At 37.6% G+C, this 21511-nt stretch overlaps 1 protein-coding gene across 4 annotated transcripts in view; it reads right to left on the bottom strand.

Annotated features, from left to right (window-relative positions):
• The window catches only part of SEC22A (SEC22 homolog A, vesicle trafficking protein), a 63795-nt gene that overhangs the window by 30652 nt on the left and 11632 nt on the right, over window positions 1-21511 (bottom strand). For all 4 annotated transcript variants that reach the window (XM_024577946.4, XM_045185865.3, XM_045185866.3 and 1 more), the window contains exons 3-4: window positions 4285-4448; window positions 3019-3213 (exon numbers count right to left, since the gene is read on the bottom strand). In XM_024577946.4, the coding sequence (XP_024433714.1) occupies window positions 3019-3213; window positions 4285-4448 (359 nt within the window). The remainder of the gene's footprint in view (window positions 1-3018; window positions 3214-4284; window positions 4449-21511) is intronic.

Raw genomic sequence — 21511 nt, 5'->3', positions numbered from 1 at the left:
ATCTTCTATTTTCTTGTTTATCTTCTGCCTAGATCTATTGATTATTTAGGGTATTTGACTTTACCTATTACTCTGTAATCATCTATTTCTCCCTTCATTTTTACAGGTTTTGCTTCATGTATTTTGAGGTCTGTTCATATATATATATATATATATATATATATATATATATATATATATATGCTTATAATTTTATACCTTAATGGACTGACTGTTTTATCATTATGAAATGTCCTTCTTTGTCTCTAGTAGCAATTTTTGTCTTGAAGTTCATTTTGTCTGTTATCACATAGCTCTAGTTCTCTTTTAGGTGCTGTTATATCATACTATATCTTTTTCTTCCTTTGGCTTTCAATCTAATTGTATCTTTGAACTTTGTTTTGTTTTAATCCACTCTTACAATCTCTGGCTTTTGATTGGAATGATTCATCCATTCATATTTCATAAATGTATTCACATATATTATTGTTATAGTGGATTTACATCTGCTTATTTTTATATGTCACATGCCCTTTTTTGCTCTATTCTTCCTTTATTATCATTGCATTAAGTGAATATTTTATATTTCAGCCTTTTAATTTCTTTAATTATTTTTCACTGCATTTTGAGTTATTTGCTTAGCAGCTGCTGTAGGCCTCACCATACACGTCTTATAAGAAACAGCTTCAGATTTGTACTAACTTAATTCCAGTGAGCTGTAGAAACATTGCTCCTATGTAGCTGAATTGCCTCACTCTCCCTTTTGTGGCATTGTTGTTACAGAAATTACTCTTATAAATGTCACAAACCCAAAATACATTATTATAATTATTACTTTACATAATTTTCTGTCTTTTAAAGAATTTAAGAGTACAACAATTATATTTTCATTGGTTTGTTAACATTTTCATTTCTGGCTTTATTTGTTCCTGTGAATTCAAATTACCACCTGGAGTATTTCCTTCACCCAGTGCAGCTTTGCTCCCACCCATCTCCTTTGTGCTGTTATTAGAAAATATATTTCATTTCTATATGCCATAGGCCCAACAACACATTACACACATTATCTTATACATTGCTTTTTAAAAGAAAAATGTACTTTTACTATCTTTTACAATTACCTTCATCATTGCTCTTTGATTTTTTTTTTCTTTTCTTTTCTTTTTTCTTTTTTTGGTGTGGATTCAAATTATAGTCTGGGTCACTTGCTTTCAGTCTGAAGAACTTCCTTTAGTGTCTCTTATAGGCGAATCTGACAGCAACAAATTCTCTCATCCTCTGCTTATCTGTAAATGTCTTTATTTTACATCCAGTTTTGAAAGATACAGGATTCTTGGTTGAAAGGTTTTCTCCCCCTTTGAGTATTTTGAACATATTCTTCCACTACCTTTAGGTCTACCATTGTGGAGAAGCCACTTGTTATTCTTTTGGGCGCTTTCTTGTAAGTGGTGAGTTGTTTGATGCTTTCAAGGTTTTCTCCTTATTTTTACCTTTCTGAATTTTTGTATGATTCATCTATTTGTAGGTCTCTTGCATATATTTATAGTTAAATGAGCTTCCTAGAGAAGTAGGTTAATGTTTTGAGTAAATTTGGGAACTTTTTAGCAATTATTTCTTCAAATATTTGTGCTTCTTTCTCTTCTTCTGGTTCTCCCATCATGCATATGTGAGTGTGCTTAATAGTGTTCCATATTTTTCTGAGGTTCTGTTCTTTTAGTCTCTGTTTTTTGGATTGCATAACCTCTATTGATCTATCTTCAAGTTTCTTTTGCCAGTTCAAATCTTCTATTGAGCCCCACTAGTGAATTTTTCATTTCAGTTGTATTTTTCAATTCCAGAATTTCCATTTGGTTCTTCTTTATATTTTCTGTCTCTTTATGTTTTCTATTCAATGCACTCTCATTGTCATACTGTCCTTAATTTTTAAATCATAGTTTTCTTTAGTTCTATGAAAATAATTAAAATGGCTACTATGAAGTCTTTGTTAAATCTGACATCTGGTCACTGTCATAGGCAGCTCCTAGTGCCTGCTTTTCCTGCTTGCTGTAAGTATTATACTTTTCCTTTGCATGTCCTGTAATTTTTTTGTTGGAAACTGGACAGTTAGGTAACATTGTAAAAACTCTAGGTACTTGTCCATTTCCTCTCCTCCAGGGCTTGTGATTCTTATTTCCTTGTTTACTTGTTTCCTAACTGGCTGGATTATTTTAGTGAAATTTGTTTCCCCTTTTCTCCCATAATTTGTATTAAACCAAATGTGAAATGTTGTGATCAGTCTTGAATGCCACATTTGAAGAATACTAACAAATAAAAGATATACAAAGCTTCCAGGATAGGGAGGGTTTCAACATGTCATAAACAAACAGCTAAAGGAACTGAAGATATTTTATATGAAGCTGACCAGACTAACAGGATAGAAAGGACACAGAGTTGCTGACTTCAAAGTTCTGAAGAGAAGAAGGTAGAGGTCACAGAATACAGACAAACAGATAAACATTATAGACAACAGACTTTAGCTCAAATATAAGGAAGAATTTTTTAAACAAGCAATTCAACTATGGCATGAGCTCCCCTATAAAATAATGAGGATTCCATTTTTAAGCAGAAGTTTACAAACTGTCACAACTATGTTCCTTGTTTGGGAAGGGAGGTATTAGTAGATGAGCACATTTTCTGTGACAGTCAAAAAACTGGGCCTTGGATATAGCCAGCCATTTTGATATAATGCAAAGTACTTCATATGCCTATGAACATATATTACAAATAAAGTACCATTCATTTCCAGAAACAGATATTTACAGAAAACGTTCTTAAATGTTTACCTACGAAACAGTTCCTCTGAGATTGCTATCTTAAAGTATTTTCCTGCTTAGTCATATGTCTGGTAGATTACTACATAAACTACTGAGAGAAAGGATTACTTTGAACTTCTACGTTCTCTCATGTATTTGCTTTAAAATACTAAAGTAATTCACTTTCAAGAGTTCCTCAATTCTTACACAAATTTTTAAAATAAAATAACTGAGACCCAGAACTCACCAGAAGAAATCTTACCAGCACCTTTACAGTCAACAGAAAATGCAGATGTGACTCCATTGGCCGACCCCAGTTCACACATGGAAATTTGATAAGGGGGTCTCAGCTTGATTTCCATCTGCATGTCAGACAGATTTATCTTTGTTGAAAGAGACCTGGGATTATTATATCGCTGCTTGGTCCTCTGAATGAAGTTATCTATGTAAAATAAAAAATAAATTTCCTTGCAGTCATTTATTAATTAGATAATTTGAGAGCGTTAGGTTTACAGATAATAAATTTTACAGATAAAGTGTTTGCTATTCCAAACCGTTCAATTGTCATGGAGTGCTCTGATATTATTTCTGTTTTAATGGTTACCATATCATGAAGTTATACTGTAGAAATTAATAATTGCAAGTATATAATGATTTAAAATTACATGACTGTGAGAATATTTCTACCATTATACCCACTTCAAGGACTTACTTTGAACTTCTACAACAAAATAATAACAGCTTTAATCTTTAAACCAGAATCTTATTTTTTATAGGGATTCATATATCATAAAATAGTGTCTGTATTTATCAGTTGTAATTATATAAAAACATATATTGTAAATTGCATATTCTTATAAACCCATTTTCTTATTGCTTACACCATTAGAATGTATATTTAAAAAGTAAATTTAATGAAGTTAAAGGTATATCCTAAGTAATCTTCCAATTTTATTTTCACCGTTTATAGTCTGCTGTTTTTTGTAAATGAAGTTTTATCAGAATATAACTACAATCAGTCATTTCTGTATTGTCTATGGCTGCTTTCCAGCTATAATGGCAGGGCTCAGTAGTTGTGGCAGAGAACATATGGTGCTTAAAGCCTAAAATATGTACTATATGGTCCTTTCCAGCAAGTGTTTGCCAACCACTTCCTATATTAAGCAGACTATAAAAGATCATCACATAAACACAAAATTCTGAATCTCTGGCTTATCTCATTGAAAAACTATCCCCTGGGATTAATTCTTTGTGTCAATAATGACAATCCCCTCCACAGCTGATAATGACAATCCCCTCCACAGCTGAAACACAATATTTTCTAATATGCACCTAAATGAAGACATTGCCATAATTTATAGACCATTTGCCAAATTAGTCCATCAAAAGCAAGGTAGCAGAATTTTCTGAGTATTCCCTTGTCCCCTCCCTCCCTCCCACCGAAGTTAGATAAAAAATAGCTTATAACTGGCTGGAGCCAGGATAAGGAAAAGGAAAAAAATCAGGCCCTTACCAAATTCAATGAAACAGTACGGTCTGACAGCTGTGTTTGTCTTCATCATGTTATACGTAGTAATGAACTCTTTCTGCAGCTCATCCAGGAAAGAGAAGGCCAGAACATTTGGGTAATTTTCAGTGCACAACATCATGTAGCTCACTCCCAGAGAGCTAATAAAACTACAGTGTAAAAAACATTGGTTTTAAAATTTCAAAGTAAATCAAGGTAATTTGTTGCTTCAAAAGACTGGTCCTATTACATCATAAATTGCTGCTACAGTGGAAATGAAGATACTAACATTATATAGTCCAGCAAAAAAATTAAAGAAACTAAAATATAATATTATTTTCAGTTGTGGTTTAAAACAATAGACAAAAAAAGAAGAAAGAAATGTATCTACAGGAACACAAACCATGGTTCTAACACTTCAGTTATTTATTACTTGGGGTAGAAAGCAGTGGACTAAAATATAGAAATATGTAAGAGTTACAGATAGCTAAACGTTTAACCCCTCTACCTAGTGGAACTTAATTCTGTTTGCATCAAGAACTCTATAGAATCTGATGAAAGTTAAGCCCTGACTGGTGTGGCTCAGTGTATTGAGTGCCAGCCTGTGAAAGAGTCACCAGTTCAATTTCCAGTCAGACCACATGCCTGGGTTGCAGACCAGGTCCCCAGTAGGGGGCATATGAGAGGCAACCACACATTGATGTTTCTCTCTCTCTCTTTCTCCCTCTCTTCCCCTCTGTCTAAAGAGAAATAAATAAAATCTTAAATAAAAAAAAAGAAGAAAGTTATAGACTCTCTCCCCAGAAAGATGGTCAAACAACACAGAACTTGGCACACATTCTCAGAGTGGTTACTGATCTCCTGAAGTCATCCACTAAACCCAGAATCAAATCGTCTACTTCACATAGTAATGAATTATGAACTACAGTGGGAAAGACAGAGAAATTTATGAGTTCATTACAACAACAAATGCGAGGGTTCAGGGAAAAGGAGAACAACTGCTTACAGCAGAGTGCTGAGTGCAAACGGCTAAATGCAGAGGTAGTCCTATGGACAGAAAAATCAGCTTTTTGCAGCCAACACAGTGAAGATTGGACTCAGCAATGACAGTCAATGTATGCTAAATCTAGGTGAAAATTTTGGTGAGGAAAAGGAAATTTTGCATGGTTTTAAATGTCTTCCCATGGACTGCTTATTGGTTGCAAAGGAAAAATATTATACAGTAGAAACTAGACAACATCTTGACCAAGTACTCTAACATGACTGTGAGGGGCAGGCAGATGGACTTCCTGTGTCTCAGAATGAGATATTCTCAGAATGATGTATCAGTTATGTAGTATTCTGGACAAGAATGCATAATCTGAATCTAATCATGAAGAAACATAAGAATAAGCATTCTCTTTTTTAAATCTCAATGTTGTAAAAAAGAAATAAGGGATGTGGAAATGGTTCTGATTGAAAGAAGCTAAAGAAACACAACTAAATATAATAATACCTAACCCTAATCTAGACCTTGTGCCAGAGGAGGAGGTAAAAAGGCTATAAAGGATATTCCTGGGTCAAGTGACAAAAATGGAAAACAGGCAGACTGGAAAAAAGTATAGTATTGACATTAAATTTACTAGAGCTAATAACTATGTTATAGTTAAGTAAAAGAATGTCTCATAATTGTAGAAAATATACTTTGAAGTAGGGAGGAATAAAGGGCCATGTTATTTGTAAGTTTCTCTCAAATGGTTCAGAAAAAAATAAATCCAATAAATAGGTAAATAAGTAAAACGATAAAGCAAATGAAGTAAAATGTTAACAAAAGGTAAGCCTGAGAACAGGTATTATTTGTATTTTTCATCTTTTTATAAGTTTGCTGTAAGTTTGAAATTTATTTCTAAATAATAAGTTAAAATGCAGAACAAAAAACTTCTACTTTAAGCACTGAAATATTTAACCATGTTCTATTAAAAAAAAACTTTTTAAAATAAAGTATATATCCCCCTATAATAGGCCGAGCATGGGACACAAATTAACCCTTCCCAATGAGTCACTTAAACATTTTTTTAAAGGACTGTCAACACAGCCAGTCTCGATCGAGGGCAGCAAACACAGCATATTGGCTGTAAGTCCTCTCTACCACAGCAATCTTTAGTGGCAAACTCTGATCCATATCAGAGTTTGGAGTCCCCTCTGCCCTTTCTTTCTCTAACAACGTGGAAGCAGAATTTATTAATTTAGGATATATGTATATTCACGATTCAAATTTTAAAAGAACGAAAAATGAAAGAAAACACTGTACTCAAAGTGTCTTATCCTCTCCACTGCCCACAGATACCCAGTTCTCTGTCCCCCAAACAACTAATGTTATTAATTTCTTATGTATTCTTTTGGTAAGAGTTTGTGCATATGCAAATATCTTCCTACCATCCTTCCTTCCTACTCTCCCTCCCCTCCCTCTTTCTTTCTTCAAAGACCATCCCAGCCAGCCAAGTGATGTGGGGTTGGCACCTATTAATCATCAATTACTAATTGTGTGGCATATACTTCTGGTGAAATTGTGCTGATCTTATGCTTCTGGAATAAACTAGAATTCCGTTCTGAAGTGCCACTTAATATATACTCATTTGATGCAATATTTTACACAATTTGTGACACATCAGGTCACAAAATTAGCTTAGTGAATTACATACTCACTTAAAGCCAAAAGACTATAACAGAAAATATTGGGATACATATCATTTCATAAAACTTTTGTTTTAGTTTCCTATTTGTATATAGGTAGTGTTCACAAAGTAAAATGTATCTCTTATGAGTCATAGACATAAAAGTTCAGCTATGACATACTACATTTTTCTATAAGACTAATAACTAAATTAAAGACCAAACAATGTTTTTTCCAAGTAATTTTTCTCTTTCCAAAACCAAATTTTCACTATCATTTTTAAAATTCTGACATGTCACCAGCATTCAAATATACCCAGCAATAACTTGAATTGGGATAGAACATAATTGGTGATTGGTTTCCACACAATAGGAACTCCCAAGTGGCTAGCTAGGAGTTATTTCATTGTCCTCCAATAACATGACTGAAGCTTTTGGACTCCACTCTTTGTATTAGGGTAGGATTTTTACTATATTTCCATATTAATAACAGAGTGAACCAAAGGAACCTATATGACAGTTGATCCCAAATGATTTCTTTGCTTGCACTAAATTTAACTAGAGAATTATATGTGAAATAAAGGAAACCCTATGTTTTTAAGATCTTATGTTAGCATTCTCAAGGAATGTTTACTCCAAAGTCTTACTCCAAATTTTACTATAATTGCATGATATTCTGAAAAGGGTATAAAGTGTTCTATAATCTTAATGGCTTTTCACAGTGAATTTAGCCTTACAATGCTGTCTTTATTTGAAATGCAAAGTCAGTTTTCCAAAAGTGTATATAGTTCAGTTGATTTACCTTTGTTATCAAAAGAATTCTGCTTTTTCAGCTCTCACTGGGACAGACCAAAAGACTCTCAACCATTGTGAGGACCATTCATATGAAATAGTCTAAAGTCACTACATGTATGCCAGTTTGTACATGCTTTATAGCCTGTCCATAAAGTTCATTTAGCTCACATTTTAAGGACAATCTGGTCATTATCCTTCTACCTTGAAGAGGGAGGAGTAGTAGTAATAGCAACAGGCAAGTACAGTTAACTGACCACTTAGTGTGAACAAGGCCTTTTCCTAAGTACTTTACATATGTTATTTAATTTCACACCCACAATAAAAGGGTATTGTTATCTCTACTTTATAGATGAAGAACCAGAGGCTTAGTAATTTAGCCAAGGCCACACACTGTTAAGCAGACCTGGGACAAACTTAGCTCTAAGACTAAAACCACGTTCACTCCACAACATCAACTTCCCTATGGTATAGATAAACCAATTATGTCCCAACTCACCAACATTTTCTTTTAGCTTTTCTAAGCCACAAATCAATCTCTATTTTTCTCTCCAAATTAAAAGTAATGGAACTTGAGGATTTTGGAATTTGTATCAGAACGTCTGGGAAGCACTGCCATCTTCTCCACTTCCTCTTATACAGCTCCATTCCTCCCTTTCCGCACTGCAGCCACACCAGTCTTGTTTTAGATTCTAAGGATACCAACCCACTCCAGTCTTCCAACTCCCAATTTGAGAAGCTTCACGAAGTCTGTGTTTCCCACTTGCGATGCTCCCAACCCCACCTCTACCATGACCCAGTTCTGACCTGCTTTACTCCAATTCATCCTTCAGTTCTCAGACTTACAGCCCTCCCAGAGCACACAATCTAAAGTGATCCCACCCCCATGGTTATATCACAGCAGCTGTTATTTTTCTTCATGTAGCTAACCCCGTTTGTGATTATATATATATGTGTTTATTTGTTGTAATGTCTCACTAAAATCTACACTCCATGAGAGCAGGGATGATTTCTGTATGGTTTACCACTGTTTTCTTAGCACCTACAATACTTTGTGTCTAGGACAAAATAAGCATTCAATAAATTGGTGAATAAATGAGTACAAAGATGGCATCATTCATTCACTCATTTGTACACTCATCTGTTGAGTATGTTGTGCACAAATAATTGTTCAACACAACAGTATCTACACACATCAAAAGCTCAATAAATACTTGCCTAAATGACAGAATAGAACCTCACCTGTACTTCCTGTCAGTGTTCCCAGAGGCTGTACAGTTCAGGCCAGTCAGCTTTCAACATTCCTACTTTAAAGAGAGGAATATTCTCAGGGACCATGTAGAATTACTCACCTCTGCAGTGAATCCCCCCAGGTGGCTATGCAGGTCTAACAGGTACGTTTGCTCTCTTCTTAACACAGCCATTACTAATCCTCACCACCCACATCCCCCAAAAGTCCTCTTCTCTCCATGTTGGGCACAAGTTGTAATTCGTTTTCTTCCTACTTTGTTCTAACTTCTTTTTTCTTTTTCATTTCCCTTCCACTTCTAGGCTTTGGTGCCAATGGGGTCTGGTTTTATAGGTATTCCCTTTCTTCTGGCCAAGGAATTTACCCAACCTCATTTTATCTTTGGTTCCTAATTTCTTTAGGGCCTTCCAGGATCAAGCATGTCTTGAATAGGTAAGGCTGGCAGACACTCAAATTCCAGATAAGGATATTGACCCCCTCCTTTTTTCTACCTAAAAAAATTTTTTTTATTGATTATGCTATTACAGTTTTCCCAATTTTTCTACCTTTATCCCCCCTCCACCCTGCCTCCCCAAACCTCCAGCATCCCCCACACTTAGTTCATGTCGATGGGTCGTACACATAAGGTCTTTGAGTTCTGTTTCCTACACCATTTTTGACCTCTCCCCGTTTACTTCAAGCCTACCAATTATGCTTCTTCCTTGTACCTTTTCCCCTCATTCCTCCCTTCCCAATCCCCACTGAAATCCCTGTGATGTTCATTTCTCTCATTCTGTTCCTATTCTAGTTGTTTGCTTAGTTTTTGCTTTTGTTGTTTTTCTTTTCTTTTAGGCTCATTTGTTGATTGTTGTGAGTTTGTTGTCCTTTCACTGTTCGTAGTTTTGATCTTCTTTTTCTTAGATAAGTCCCTTTAACATTTCATATAATACGGGCTTGCTGATGATGAACTTTAACTTGACCTTATCTGAGAAGCACTTTATCTGCCCTTCCATTGTAAATGATAGCTTTGCTGGATAGATTAATCTTGGATGTAGGTCCTTGCCCCTCACGATTTCAAATACTTCTTTCCAGCCCCTTCTTGCCTGCAAGGTTTCTTTGGAGAAATCAGCTGATAGCCTTATGGGAACTCCTTTGTAGGTAACTGTCTCCTTTTCTCTTGCTTCTTTTAGGATTCTCTCCTTATCTTTAATCTTGGGTAACTTAATGATGATGTGCCTTGGTGTGTTCCTCTTTGGGTCCAACTTCTTTGGGACTCTTTGGGCTTCCTGGGCTTCCTGGACTTCCTGGAAATCTATTTCCTTCACCAGATTTGGGAAGTTTTCCTTCATTATTTGTTCAAATAAGTTTTTAATTTCTTGCTCTTCCTCTTCTCCTTCTGACACCCCTATAACTCAGATATTGGAACGTTTCAGGTTGCCCCAGAGGTTTGTGAGGCTTTCTCTACTTTTTTGAATTCTTGTTTCTTCATTCTGCTCCGGTTGGATGTTTATTTTTCCCTTTTGTTTCAGATTGTTGACTTGAGTCCTGGTTTCCTTCCTGTCACTGTTGGTTCCCTGAATATTTTGCTTTATTTCATTTTGGGTATCTTTCATTTGTTTTTTCATTTTTTGACCAAGGTCAATGAATTCTGTGAGCATTTTGATTACCAGGGCTTTAAATTCTCCATCAGATAGATTGGCTACGTCCTCATCATTTAGCTCTCTTTCTGAAGCTTTGCTCTGTCCTTTCTTTTGGGCCACATTTCTTTGTCTTGGCGCACCTGATAAGCTGTAAGGGGGCGGGGCCTTTGGTATTCACGCAGGCAGGGTAAACATCGCAGGCAGGGTAAACACCGTTGCTGCCCTGTGGAGCTACCTCTGGGGGAGGGGCCACAGAGGGAACAATGCAGCTGGCTTGCTCATCTCTAGCACACTTTCGGACAGACTCTCATGTGAGACTGGGAGTTTCTTTCACTGCAGCAACCCGTGTCACCTGAGTCTCAGTTTCCCCTTAAGTCAGCCCCGCCCACACAGCCCACAGCCTAGCTGCAGCCAGCCCCACCCATCCTGTCTACCACCTCGCAGCAATTTTTCTCTGCCAGCTAGCCTCCATGTCCCGCCCCCCGACCAGTCTGGTTCTGATTGATTTTTTTCTTTAATTCCTTGGTTGTTGGAGTTCCATGCAGTTTGATTATCTGGCGCTTCTGGTTGTTTATTGATTTTAGATTAGTTGTTATCCTCCTTTTGGTTGTGCGAAGAAGTGAAGGGTTTCTACATATGCCCCCATCTTGGCCGGAACTTGGAGATTACCCTTTCAATCACTTTGTTGAAAAGCTAATTCTATCATGTATCTGAGTCGGTCATACCTCAGGTGATATCGAAAGTCCAGCAAAATGAATAACTGGTTTTAAAAATTAAACTTTCTCTGGTATCTAATTTTATTTAAAAACTGTCAAAGACATTTTACATATCATCAATTAAAATGGACATTATTAGCCTTCCGGCCACGATAGAGACATAGGTAGATACACTGTGCCTCCTCGCACAACAAAAAGAAGGACAACAAATTTAAAAACAAAAAATAATCAGAACTGCCAGAAAACCAAATCCTATGGAAGTCTGAGAACCAAGGAGCTAAAGAAGAAACATTCATCCAGACCGGAAAGTGGGGCGGAGATGGGCAGCCAGGGCAGAGAGGACACCTGGCAAGGCAGTGGATGGAGGGCCGGGTGGGTGAGGCAACTGCTAGCAGTCCCACATTTGCATGTGAATAAACCGGGAAAAACAACTGGGGAGTGAGACAGACTGCGCAACCCAGGGTTCCAGCACAGGGAAAGAAAGCCTCAAAACCTCTGGCTGTAAAAAACCTATAGGGGTTGAGGCAGCAGGAGAAACTCCCAGCCTCACAGGAGAGTTGGTTGGAGAGACCCACATGGTCCTAGAATGTACACAAATCTATCCACCCACAAATCAGCACCAGAGGGCCCAAGCTGCTTGTGAATAGTGGGGAAAATGACTGAAAGCAGGGTGAGAGCCAAGAAAGTGGCATTGTTCCATCTCAGACCCCACCCCTCAGACAGCGCTGATACAAAATGATGTGGGTTGCCCCCACCTTGGCAAACACCTAAGGCTCAGCTCCTTACTAAGTTACAGGTGCATCAAGACTAAGAAATGTGGCCCAAATGAAAGAACAGCTCAAAACTCCAAAAACAGAACTAAGTGATGAAGAGATAGCCAACCTATCAGATGCAGAGTTCAAAACACTGTTAATCAGGATGCTCACAGAAAAGGTTGAGTATGGTTGCAAAATAGAGAAAAAAGTGAAAGCTAACGAAAAGTGAAATAAAGGACAATATACAGAGAACCAACAGTGACGGGAAGGAAACTGGGACTCAGTTCAATGGTTTAGAGCAGAAGGACAAAATAAACATTCAACCAGAATAAAGAAAAAGAATTCAAAAAATGAGGAGAGGCTTAGAAACGTTTGGGACAACTTTAAACATTCCAACATCTGAATCATAGGGGTGCCAGAAGGAGAAGAGGAAGAGCAATAAATTGAAAACTTATTTGAAAAAATAATGGAGAACTTCCTAAATCTGGCAAAGGAAATAGACTTCCAGGAAGTCCAGGAAGCTCAGAGAGTCCCAAAGAAGTTGGACCCAAGGAAGCACACACCAAGACACATCATAATCAAATTATCCAAGATTAAAGAGAAGGAGAGAATTTTAAAAGCAGCAAGAGAAAAGGAGACAGTTACCTACAAAGAAGTTCCCATAAGACTACGAGCTGATTTCTCAAAAGAAACCTACAGGCAAGAAGGGGCTGGAAAGAAGTATTTGAAATCCTGAGGGGCAAGGACCTACATCCAAGATTACTCTATCCAGCAAAGCTATCATTTAGAATGGAAGGGCAGATAAAGTGCTTCCCAGATAAGGTCAAGTTAAAGGAGTTCATCATCACCAAGCCCGTATTATATGAAATGTTAAAGGGACATATCTTAGAAAAAGAAGAAGATCAAAAACTATGAACAGTAAAAGGACAACAAACTCACAACTATCAACAACTAAACCTTAAAAACAAACAAACAAAAAACTAACTAAGCAAATGACTAGAACAAGAACAGAATCAAAGAAATGGAGATCACATAGAGGGTTATCAGAAGGGAGAGGGGACATGGCGGAGGGGTGGGAAGGTACAGGGAAGAAGAAGCATAAATGGTAGGTATAAAACAGACGGGGAGGTTAAGAATAGTATAGGAAATGGAGAAGCCAAAGAACTTACATGTAGGAACCATAGACCTGAACTAAGGTGTGGGAGTGCTGGTGGGAGAGGTGTAGAGCAGAGAGGAATAAAGGGGAGAAAAGAATGGGACAACTGTAATAGCATAATAAATAAAATATACTTAAAAAAACAGGCATTATTAGGAAAATTCAGGCCTGCTGCACCAAACTAAGTAAGTAGTGAAAGCAATGATATTCGCCACAGCAAATAACAGATCACTAAACATATGTCTAGCATTCCACTCTAGAGACTCTGATGTCAAAGGCAAAGTCCCTGACTGCCCGGCACATGCAATATGGTACTGGGAATGCACTTAAAACAATGATATACAAAACGAGATATGGAAACAAAACTACATTTTGTAGCACACCGAATGACAAAGTATATAGCAAACTATACATTGAGACAGTAATAATTAATATTTGCATGACATACAATTTTCATTATGCAATTGTTGTATTACACATAGAAAATATGCTTATCCTTTGTAGCCACACTTGCCCAGTGAATAGCTTTCCTGTGTGAAGAGAAGCACTCCAGTAGGACATACCATCTATCTCTAATCTACTGTTAAAATTGCTAAGCATAAGAAAAATATTATTTTCAAAATAGAACATTCTACTGTGTTTACAGTAGATATTTTATCTCTAAAATAAAGCACTTCAATCTTTAAATATGAAAAAGTTTGACATTATGAAAGTGAGTATACCTTATGGATTTTTTAAAAATCTAAACCAAATATGTCTTATAGGAAACAAGGCAAAAACGAGATTGTGCCATCAATGCAACAGACACGAAGGAGGTAAGAACCAGAAAGAGAACTCAGTAATACTGTGTGCCCGCCACGTGCAGCATTCTACCAGAAACTTTGTATTTTCTCACTTCTTCCTCTTATGTGGCCAACTTTCAATTACCCTCCAATGGTGAAGAGCTAAATCATGAATAAGTAATCCCATGAATAAAGACTCATGTTAGTCAAAATCTTAACTTTATTAAATAAGAAAATATATATTAATATGCAATATTCCAGGTGATAGCAACTTAAAACAGGAAGCTAAAGAATAAGATGATTTTAAGTGTCCAAAGGTGATTATACCATCAGAGCCTTGGATAAAATACAAAGGAAGTAAAATTTACCTTTGACATCCTTTACTTCCTTTTCTGCAGTCAGTCTATCTCCTGATTCACTCTCTCCCCATTAACATCCTCACACCACAAAGAAGGTAGATCCTTGCTTTTTTAGATAATCAATCATAGGTAATCCCTAATTTATTTATTGGTTAGAATTCCAGAAGTTCATGTACCTAGAAATCATTTTCCCATAGAAACTGTATTTTAAGAGTAATTAGGTTCCAAGACCAGTTCAAAAATCCTAATTAATATACAAAGGGGGAACCCCCTCCAGAAAAGGAATTTATTTTTTAAAAAATTGTGTATTTATTCTTATATGTTTAAACTTCAGTCACCTTCAAAATACTCTCCATTTGATGCAATACACCTATCGAGAAGTTTTTTCCCACTGCTCAAAACAGTTTTTGAACTTGTCAATTTTGATGCCTTTTAGTGTTTCTGCCATTCTTTATTTTACCTCTTCCACACTGGCAAAACATTTCCCTTTGAGGACTTTTTTCATCCGCAGAAACAAAAAAAAGTTGCTTGGGGCAAGATCAGGTGAATAAGGATGGTGGGGCATGGGGGTCATGCCATTTTTGGTCAAAAACTGAACACTCAGCTCGGCCGGGCAGGTGTGCTCATGAATCACCCATCATTGAACGGGCGAATGTGTTGAAAGAGTCTTCAAAAAAAAATTCGCGGAAGACAAACACAGCCTCCCACAATAACGCCAGCTGATAGATGGTGAAGATGGGTTTCCAGAATACTTTACCTAGTGAGGGAAGCCTGTAATACAAGGGGTCTGCCCTCCATAAGGTAATTCCAGTTTTTTGGGGGTCCCCCTTGTAAATGGTAAAGCTGAAAGCTGAATGGTTTTCTACAACAAACAGTAAAATACTAATACTAATACTAATGACAGACCTAGGTAGGCCTAGGAGGAATGGAAAATCACCAGGCAAGAAAACTGTACCATGGGAACCTACAGCCTGGGAAAATGCCTGCTGACCCTACCCAGGACAAACAGATGCCCGGCTAAGATTGGGGTCTGGGGTCAGTCTATCCAGCATAAGGGGATACAGCTTTAACTTGAGCCTAAAAAGATGTATCAAGAACATGGTCAGCAGAAATGGCACCCAGCAACCAGCTCTAGCCAATCAGACTCTGACACCCCAACCAGTTACCCTTCGCAGGGTTCTGTACTTAAAAACCCTGCCCTAAGAACAACCGAGAGTCTTAACCTCCCTTGGTTGGCTCCCCAATCTCCCTAGGTTGACTGCACTTTCTCCACTTTCCCCCATGAGTCCCAGCCTCCCTAGGTTGGCTCCACTTTCCCTCTTATTCCCTGCTAATAAACCCTGCTCCTTAGCTTGCTGCATCCATCTGGTTTCTTGAGTGACTCCGACCTAACAACTAATACTATGATCCTAGTAATGAGACAAAACAGGAAAGTAGGAATCACAGGTTATTTTCTCCCCCCAGATGGTATGATAGCTATGGTGGATTTTATACCCCTGCCATGTTCCCCCACCCTTCTGCCAAACACCTAGTCTCCAGTGAGACTGCTGTCTCATCAATTAGACTTCATGCACACCCTGTTCCTTGTTATTTCTCAACCAAGAAAAAAAGAGGAGGGGTAGTTTCACTTAATTCTTTTCCCTGGTTAATTTTTATCTCCATAAAAATGAGAAAAATTAGGAGAATTAGGAATGTTCCCTGTCAAAAAAGAGGCAACATTTTTACCAGAGAATAATGTGAATGCTGAAGACAAAAACTGTGGTTCAGATATACTATTTATTAGTTTTGTGAATCTGAACAAGTTTCTTTATATCCCTAAGGCTTGATTTCCTCCTCTATAAAACAGGGGTGGTAGTACTACAATGGCTACCTGCCCAGCATCCTTTCTCTCCTTCCCTTTGGGAAATTATCTCAAACCCACTACCTATTCTATGTGACTTTGGCAAAGCTGCCCATCAAATGTGACCCAGGACCCAACTCTGAGTACCTCAGCCCTCTGACCACAATGTTACTTTAGAATGGACCACAACACAGCAAGGCCAATCAAGTCCTTTCCTGAAACATGAAAGGAGAAGGGTTGCTCAGCAGTAATGAAGTAAGCCTGGAGCTGCCTGTACAGTGTTGTTCAGTACATGGAGAATACCCATCTGCAAAAGGAAGGAGACTGGAAAGATGAGAGAAAGATCCCTAGTAGGAACATCTCAGTCCCTGACTCCAGCTAACTCAGAAGCCCTTCACAATACACCCCACCTTTTTTTGTTTTGCTTAAGCTACTATGAGTTGTGTTTCTGTCTTTAGCAATGAGAAAGAGTTTTGTTTATTAGCCATTCACAGAGCTGGTGTGATATTTCATGATAATATAAGTACAGTGCCTGACAATTGGAGGTACTGTGTCATTGTTGAAGTTCTTACTCCTGTAATCAAAAAATAACATCAAAGAGTGAAAGAAATGCACTAGAAGACACTAAAATGAAAAGGTAGGTAAGCCTAAAATAGTCTTTCTGGTTGGAGGGAGCAGTTTGGTGACAGATATGGAGAAAGTGAATCCTCAGGTAAGGAGAGAATCTATGAAGCTCACAACCATTATCACGCTTCAAATGAATTCGTAGTGAAAAAACTAAGGAACTTTATTTCTTCAACTAAAATTCACAAGTATGATTGGCCTTCCAAAGAGGTCTATGTTTTCATAATATCGGTGTCTCAATGTTTAAAGAGAACTTGATTTTTAAACCTCCAAAACCAGTCAATGTTTTAAGATCTCATCTGATGCAACTTGGTTTTCCTATGGTTCATAATTATTGCTTTAGTCATTGTTATTTCCTAAGTAGTGACATATGTTTATATATTAAACATTTATGACAATTTAAGGAAAGTATCCTTTAACTTCTGAAACAGACGAATTTCTTAAAATTTTATACAGAAAGAATTGTAGTATCACTATCTAATGTGAAAAGGAAGCACAAGACTGAATTATGCACACACATCCCGACCCAAATCAAGGAGCCGAGGTGAAGAATTTTGGAGAGAATGAAGACTTAATTCCATGGTACTCTGAACCCCACCAATCACTCCAAGACAACCACCCCGCAGTGAGCAGCTACTATGAAATGTGCAGACAGACAAGGTGCCACACAAGCCATGGTGCACAATGTACTCCATTAGCTGAACTGAAGTATCTGTCACTACAATCTACCTTGTCTTCCAAATGGCTGATTTGATCCTCTGCTTCATCTAATCTGTTTATTCTTTCCAGTGTATTATTTATTTCAGATATTACATTCTTTATTTTTGACTGGTCCTTTTTTACGGTTTCTATGTATTTTTTTCATGCTGCTGGGAATCCTTATAATCATTGCTCTAAACTCAATATCAGATAAATTGCTTGCCTCCATTTCATTTAGTTCTTCTCCTGAGGAATTCTCTTGGTCTTTCATTTGGGGCCTGTTTCTCTGTCTTCCCATTTTGGCTGCTTCTTTGTGTTTGTTTCTGTTTACTGGGTAGACCTGCAAGACTCTGGTGCAGTCCTGTATCAGTCACTGCCTGTGACTGGCCCTGTATATCCCATTTGTAGCTATCAGTGATCCATAGCTTGTGGCTCCCTTTGCTGGAGCTGGGTGTGTGCAGAAAGAACCAGGCTGCATACCAAGGGTGACTTTACCAAGGCTGACTTGTAACAGCACCAACCCTGGGCAGGGTCAGCTAATGTCTGAAAGCTCCCAGATATTCACTTTCATTGTGTAGGCTTTCTGTTAGGTTTAATCAATGAAAAGTGTCTGCAGCTGTACTCCTCAGCAGCCTGGCTTAAGCTCCACAGGGTGAGGCAAGAAAGATTCCTGCTGGTGGAGCTATTGCTTCCCCCCAGGCTGATGCCACATGGAGAGGAGTGCTCTGCCTGAGAAACGTGGCTTCTGCAGTATGGGGAATGACGCAGAACCAGGATCCTGGCCGCTGGTCCTTCAGCTCTCTCCGCAGAGCCACCAAGCCTAGACTCTCCTCACGTGGCTCTAGTCTGCTCTGCCCTCCTTCTGCCAGGCTCAGGGTCAGTGGCTACAAACGAAATTTTGTGTTAGGCCTTTCGGAGACCCTATGCATCTCCAGCCATCCCTCCCTGGAGGGCAGAAACCCCACTGTTTTTCACAGTTGGACGTTATTTGGGTTCCTTTCCCAGTTCTGGTGCTCTCGGCTGGGGGACTCAGCTTGGGGTTTAGACTCTACACTTCTCAGGTGGAACCCCTCCAGCTGCTGAAATATCCCTCCAAACTTCAGCTGCAGCCTGTTCACAGCCCTGCCAGCCCTCTTGCACCTCCATACTCCCTACCAGTCTCCATGTGGTGATGTGGTTTCTTTCCTAAATCCTGGGTTATAAGGCTCCTCTCCAGCCAGTGTTCAGGTGGTTATTCAGGATGGTTTTTCTATCTTTTAGTTGTAATTCCAGTTTTGTTCTGGGAGGAGGTTAGTGTAGCTTCCACCTACTCTGCCACCATCTTGGATCCCCCATCACTACAATCTGATAAAGTTCACCATTTTCTCAATACACAGGGAGAGAAAATTAAAGGAATTTTCTCAATTTTAAATGTTACTCTCCTATTTTTTTTTCCCAAAACTATGGTCTTCTTCTATCCTTTCAACCAGAATCTAATGTGATTGAGTACCTAATTACATGTTATCTAGTTGGTTATTTTGTTTTGGTTCTTAGTAGTATTCTACAAAAAGCACCTCAATTTTTATACAAATTTGGAAACCACAATGCTAAAAGGGAAACAAAAAATAATATAAGCCAAGGCAGATCAATTATCTCATTGAGTTAAAATGCATAAAGAAATGCTATAGAAATAAAAAATAAAAATAAGGAAAAAGTGATGAAAAAGTCAAACACATTCCACAGGCAATCTGTGAAAGAAGTGAGATCATTAGAGAAATGGTAGTGATGATGTAAAAGGTGATTCAAATGAGGAAGGCTCTAAACCAGGCTTTGAAGGAAAGGAAAACAGTTAGAAACAGGAATAGGAGAGCACACTGCAGCCTGGTGCCAGTTTCAGGCAGTGCTATAAAACTACTACTAGCATTGTGATTTTTTCTGGTAAATTCATGCTGGTTCAAAAAAGAGGTGTCACATGAAAATTTTAAATAAGTCAAGTAACATACGAGAGTTCCCAATTTTATATATTCAGTTTAAATTTCTCATATACCATTCAAAACCTCAATAAACTAGAAACCAAACAAAACTTCTAATCAATGATAGAAAACATATAAAATCTAGGCTTCTGTCAGAAAGTAGAACTAAAAATCCTCTGTTGTTCAATCCTTTTTTTAAACTTGGCTACAAAAATAACAAAAAGAGAGGCTTTTCTGAGCATGGTTCTCACAGCCATGGAACCTTTTTATTCCTTAATACACTTCTAAATTGTTTTCTTACATCAGGCCAGACTAGACCTCTGATGTTTCATCCCCCTCTTAAACTTTCTTATAAAATTACTTGTTTCATTATGCCATTTACTTACGCTAAAAAATATTATAAGAAAAATCATAAAAAGCTCGTTGTTATGGCTGCCAAAAGGATGCTTGCCAAATGCTGTCCCTTTTTCTGTACATCAGATCTCAGTAAGATGAAAAGCAGTGTTTTGACTTAACGGACACTGTGAAGCCTGTAAATGATCCATTATCCCCCTTATTCTGGCTATAAGGTAGCTCAAAGCAATTTTTTAAACAATTTTATTTATTTATTCTTAATAAGAGAGAGTAAGAAGAGGGAGAAGGAGAGGGAGAGAAACATCAATGTGTGGTTGCCTCCTGGGCACCCGCAACTGGGGACCTGGCATGCAACCCAGGCATATGCTCTGACTGGGAATTGAACCAGCAACCCTTTGGTTTGCAGGCCGGCACTCAATCCACTGAGCCACACCAGCCAGGGCTCAAAGCAATTTTTTCTAGCCCTTTCTAATAAATGAATGGACTATAAATAAAAAATAAATTTTTATATCTCCAAATGGAAATGTTTGTATCTCTAAGCAAAAATGTTACTTCAGTGTACTATTCTCCTATCTTTAGTTTTGTCCTTCATATGATTCTCTTACCTGTAGACTTGAATTATTTTATTTTTGTAAATGGAATTCACAACAGTTAAACAGAATTAGAGGTGTGTTAAAAATGGGACTACATTCTACTCTACTTTTAAGAGAATAAGGTAGAGAAACAGAAAACATTTGCAAAAACAAAATTCTGTGCGTGTGTTTTTTTAAGTCCAGCATATCTGCCAGAATTAATATACTACATAAAAGCCAATCTTCTATAATGTTGATATCTGTCTATAGCATTATACAATAACAGTAACTAAAACTCAGAATGACCTACAAAACTAAAAGAGCCTCTGACTTTTAAATAAAATATGAAAATATTTCAAGTTTATTCCTCCAAAATCATAGGAGTAGGCTAAGGCATCATTTCAGATATACTCACCATTACCACCACCATTTTGTAGTTAAACTCTCAGAAAACCCAGCTAAAAGTAACAGCTCATTATCTTGTCATTATTCAGGTGATCTGAGCAATTACGAACATTCTCCAAGGTTCTGTTCTGGGCCTCTCAGAAACACAGTGGGCATTTCTACTCTCAGTTTCCACTTCTATATGAATGACTCCAAAATCTCTGTCTCACCTCACTGGACTGCCTTCCCATATCCTTAATTAAATGCTCAAAATGGAGCTTCATTAGCTTGCTCTCCTTCCTCACCCTTACCCCCTGGTATAAGCAACCCTTTCCAAAGACCTCATTCTGTCCAATTCCAAGGTTTTCAGTCATCTGTGTTCCTTCTTTCTCCTCTTCTCTGGTATTCCTTTTTATCAGGTTTAACTATTTCCTCCTCTGATGTGTCTCTCTGGTTGGCATTTTCTTTCTTTCTTTCTTTCTTTTTTTTTTTTTTTTAAACCAAGTCACTTCCCTCAAACCTGCAGTAACAGCTTCCTATAACCTATTACATCAAAATGACCTTTCGTTTGTGGGACAACACTCAACCAACTGAGCCATGCCTGTCAGGACTCAGATATGTCATCTTATAAGTTGATCACTAGGTATTTATGATGTTCTTACATGACCAGGCAAACTCTAATGGAAAATATAAAAAATCTCACATTATACCTGCCTTCAGAAAATTTA

This window comes from Desmodus rotundus, chromosome 2 (assembly GCF_022682495.2).
Source record: "Desmodus rotundus isolate HL8 chromosome 2, HLdesRot8A.1, whole genome shotgun sequence".
NCBI lineage: Eukaryota > Metazoa > Chordata > Mammalia > Chiroptera > Phyllostomidae > Desmodus > Desmodus rotundus.
Note: the sequence above shows the minus strand (reverse complement) of the source record. Positions and strands in the feature narration are given on the sequence as shown.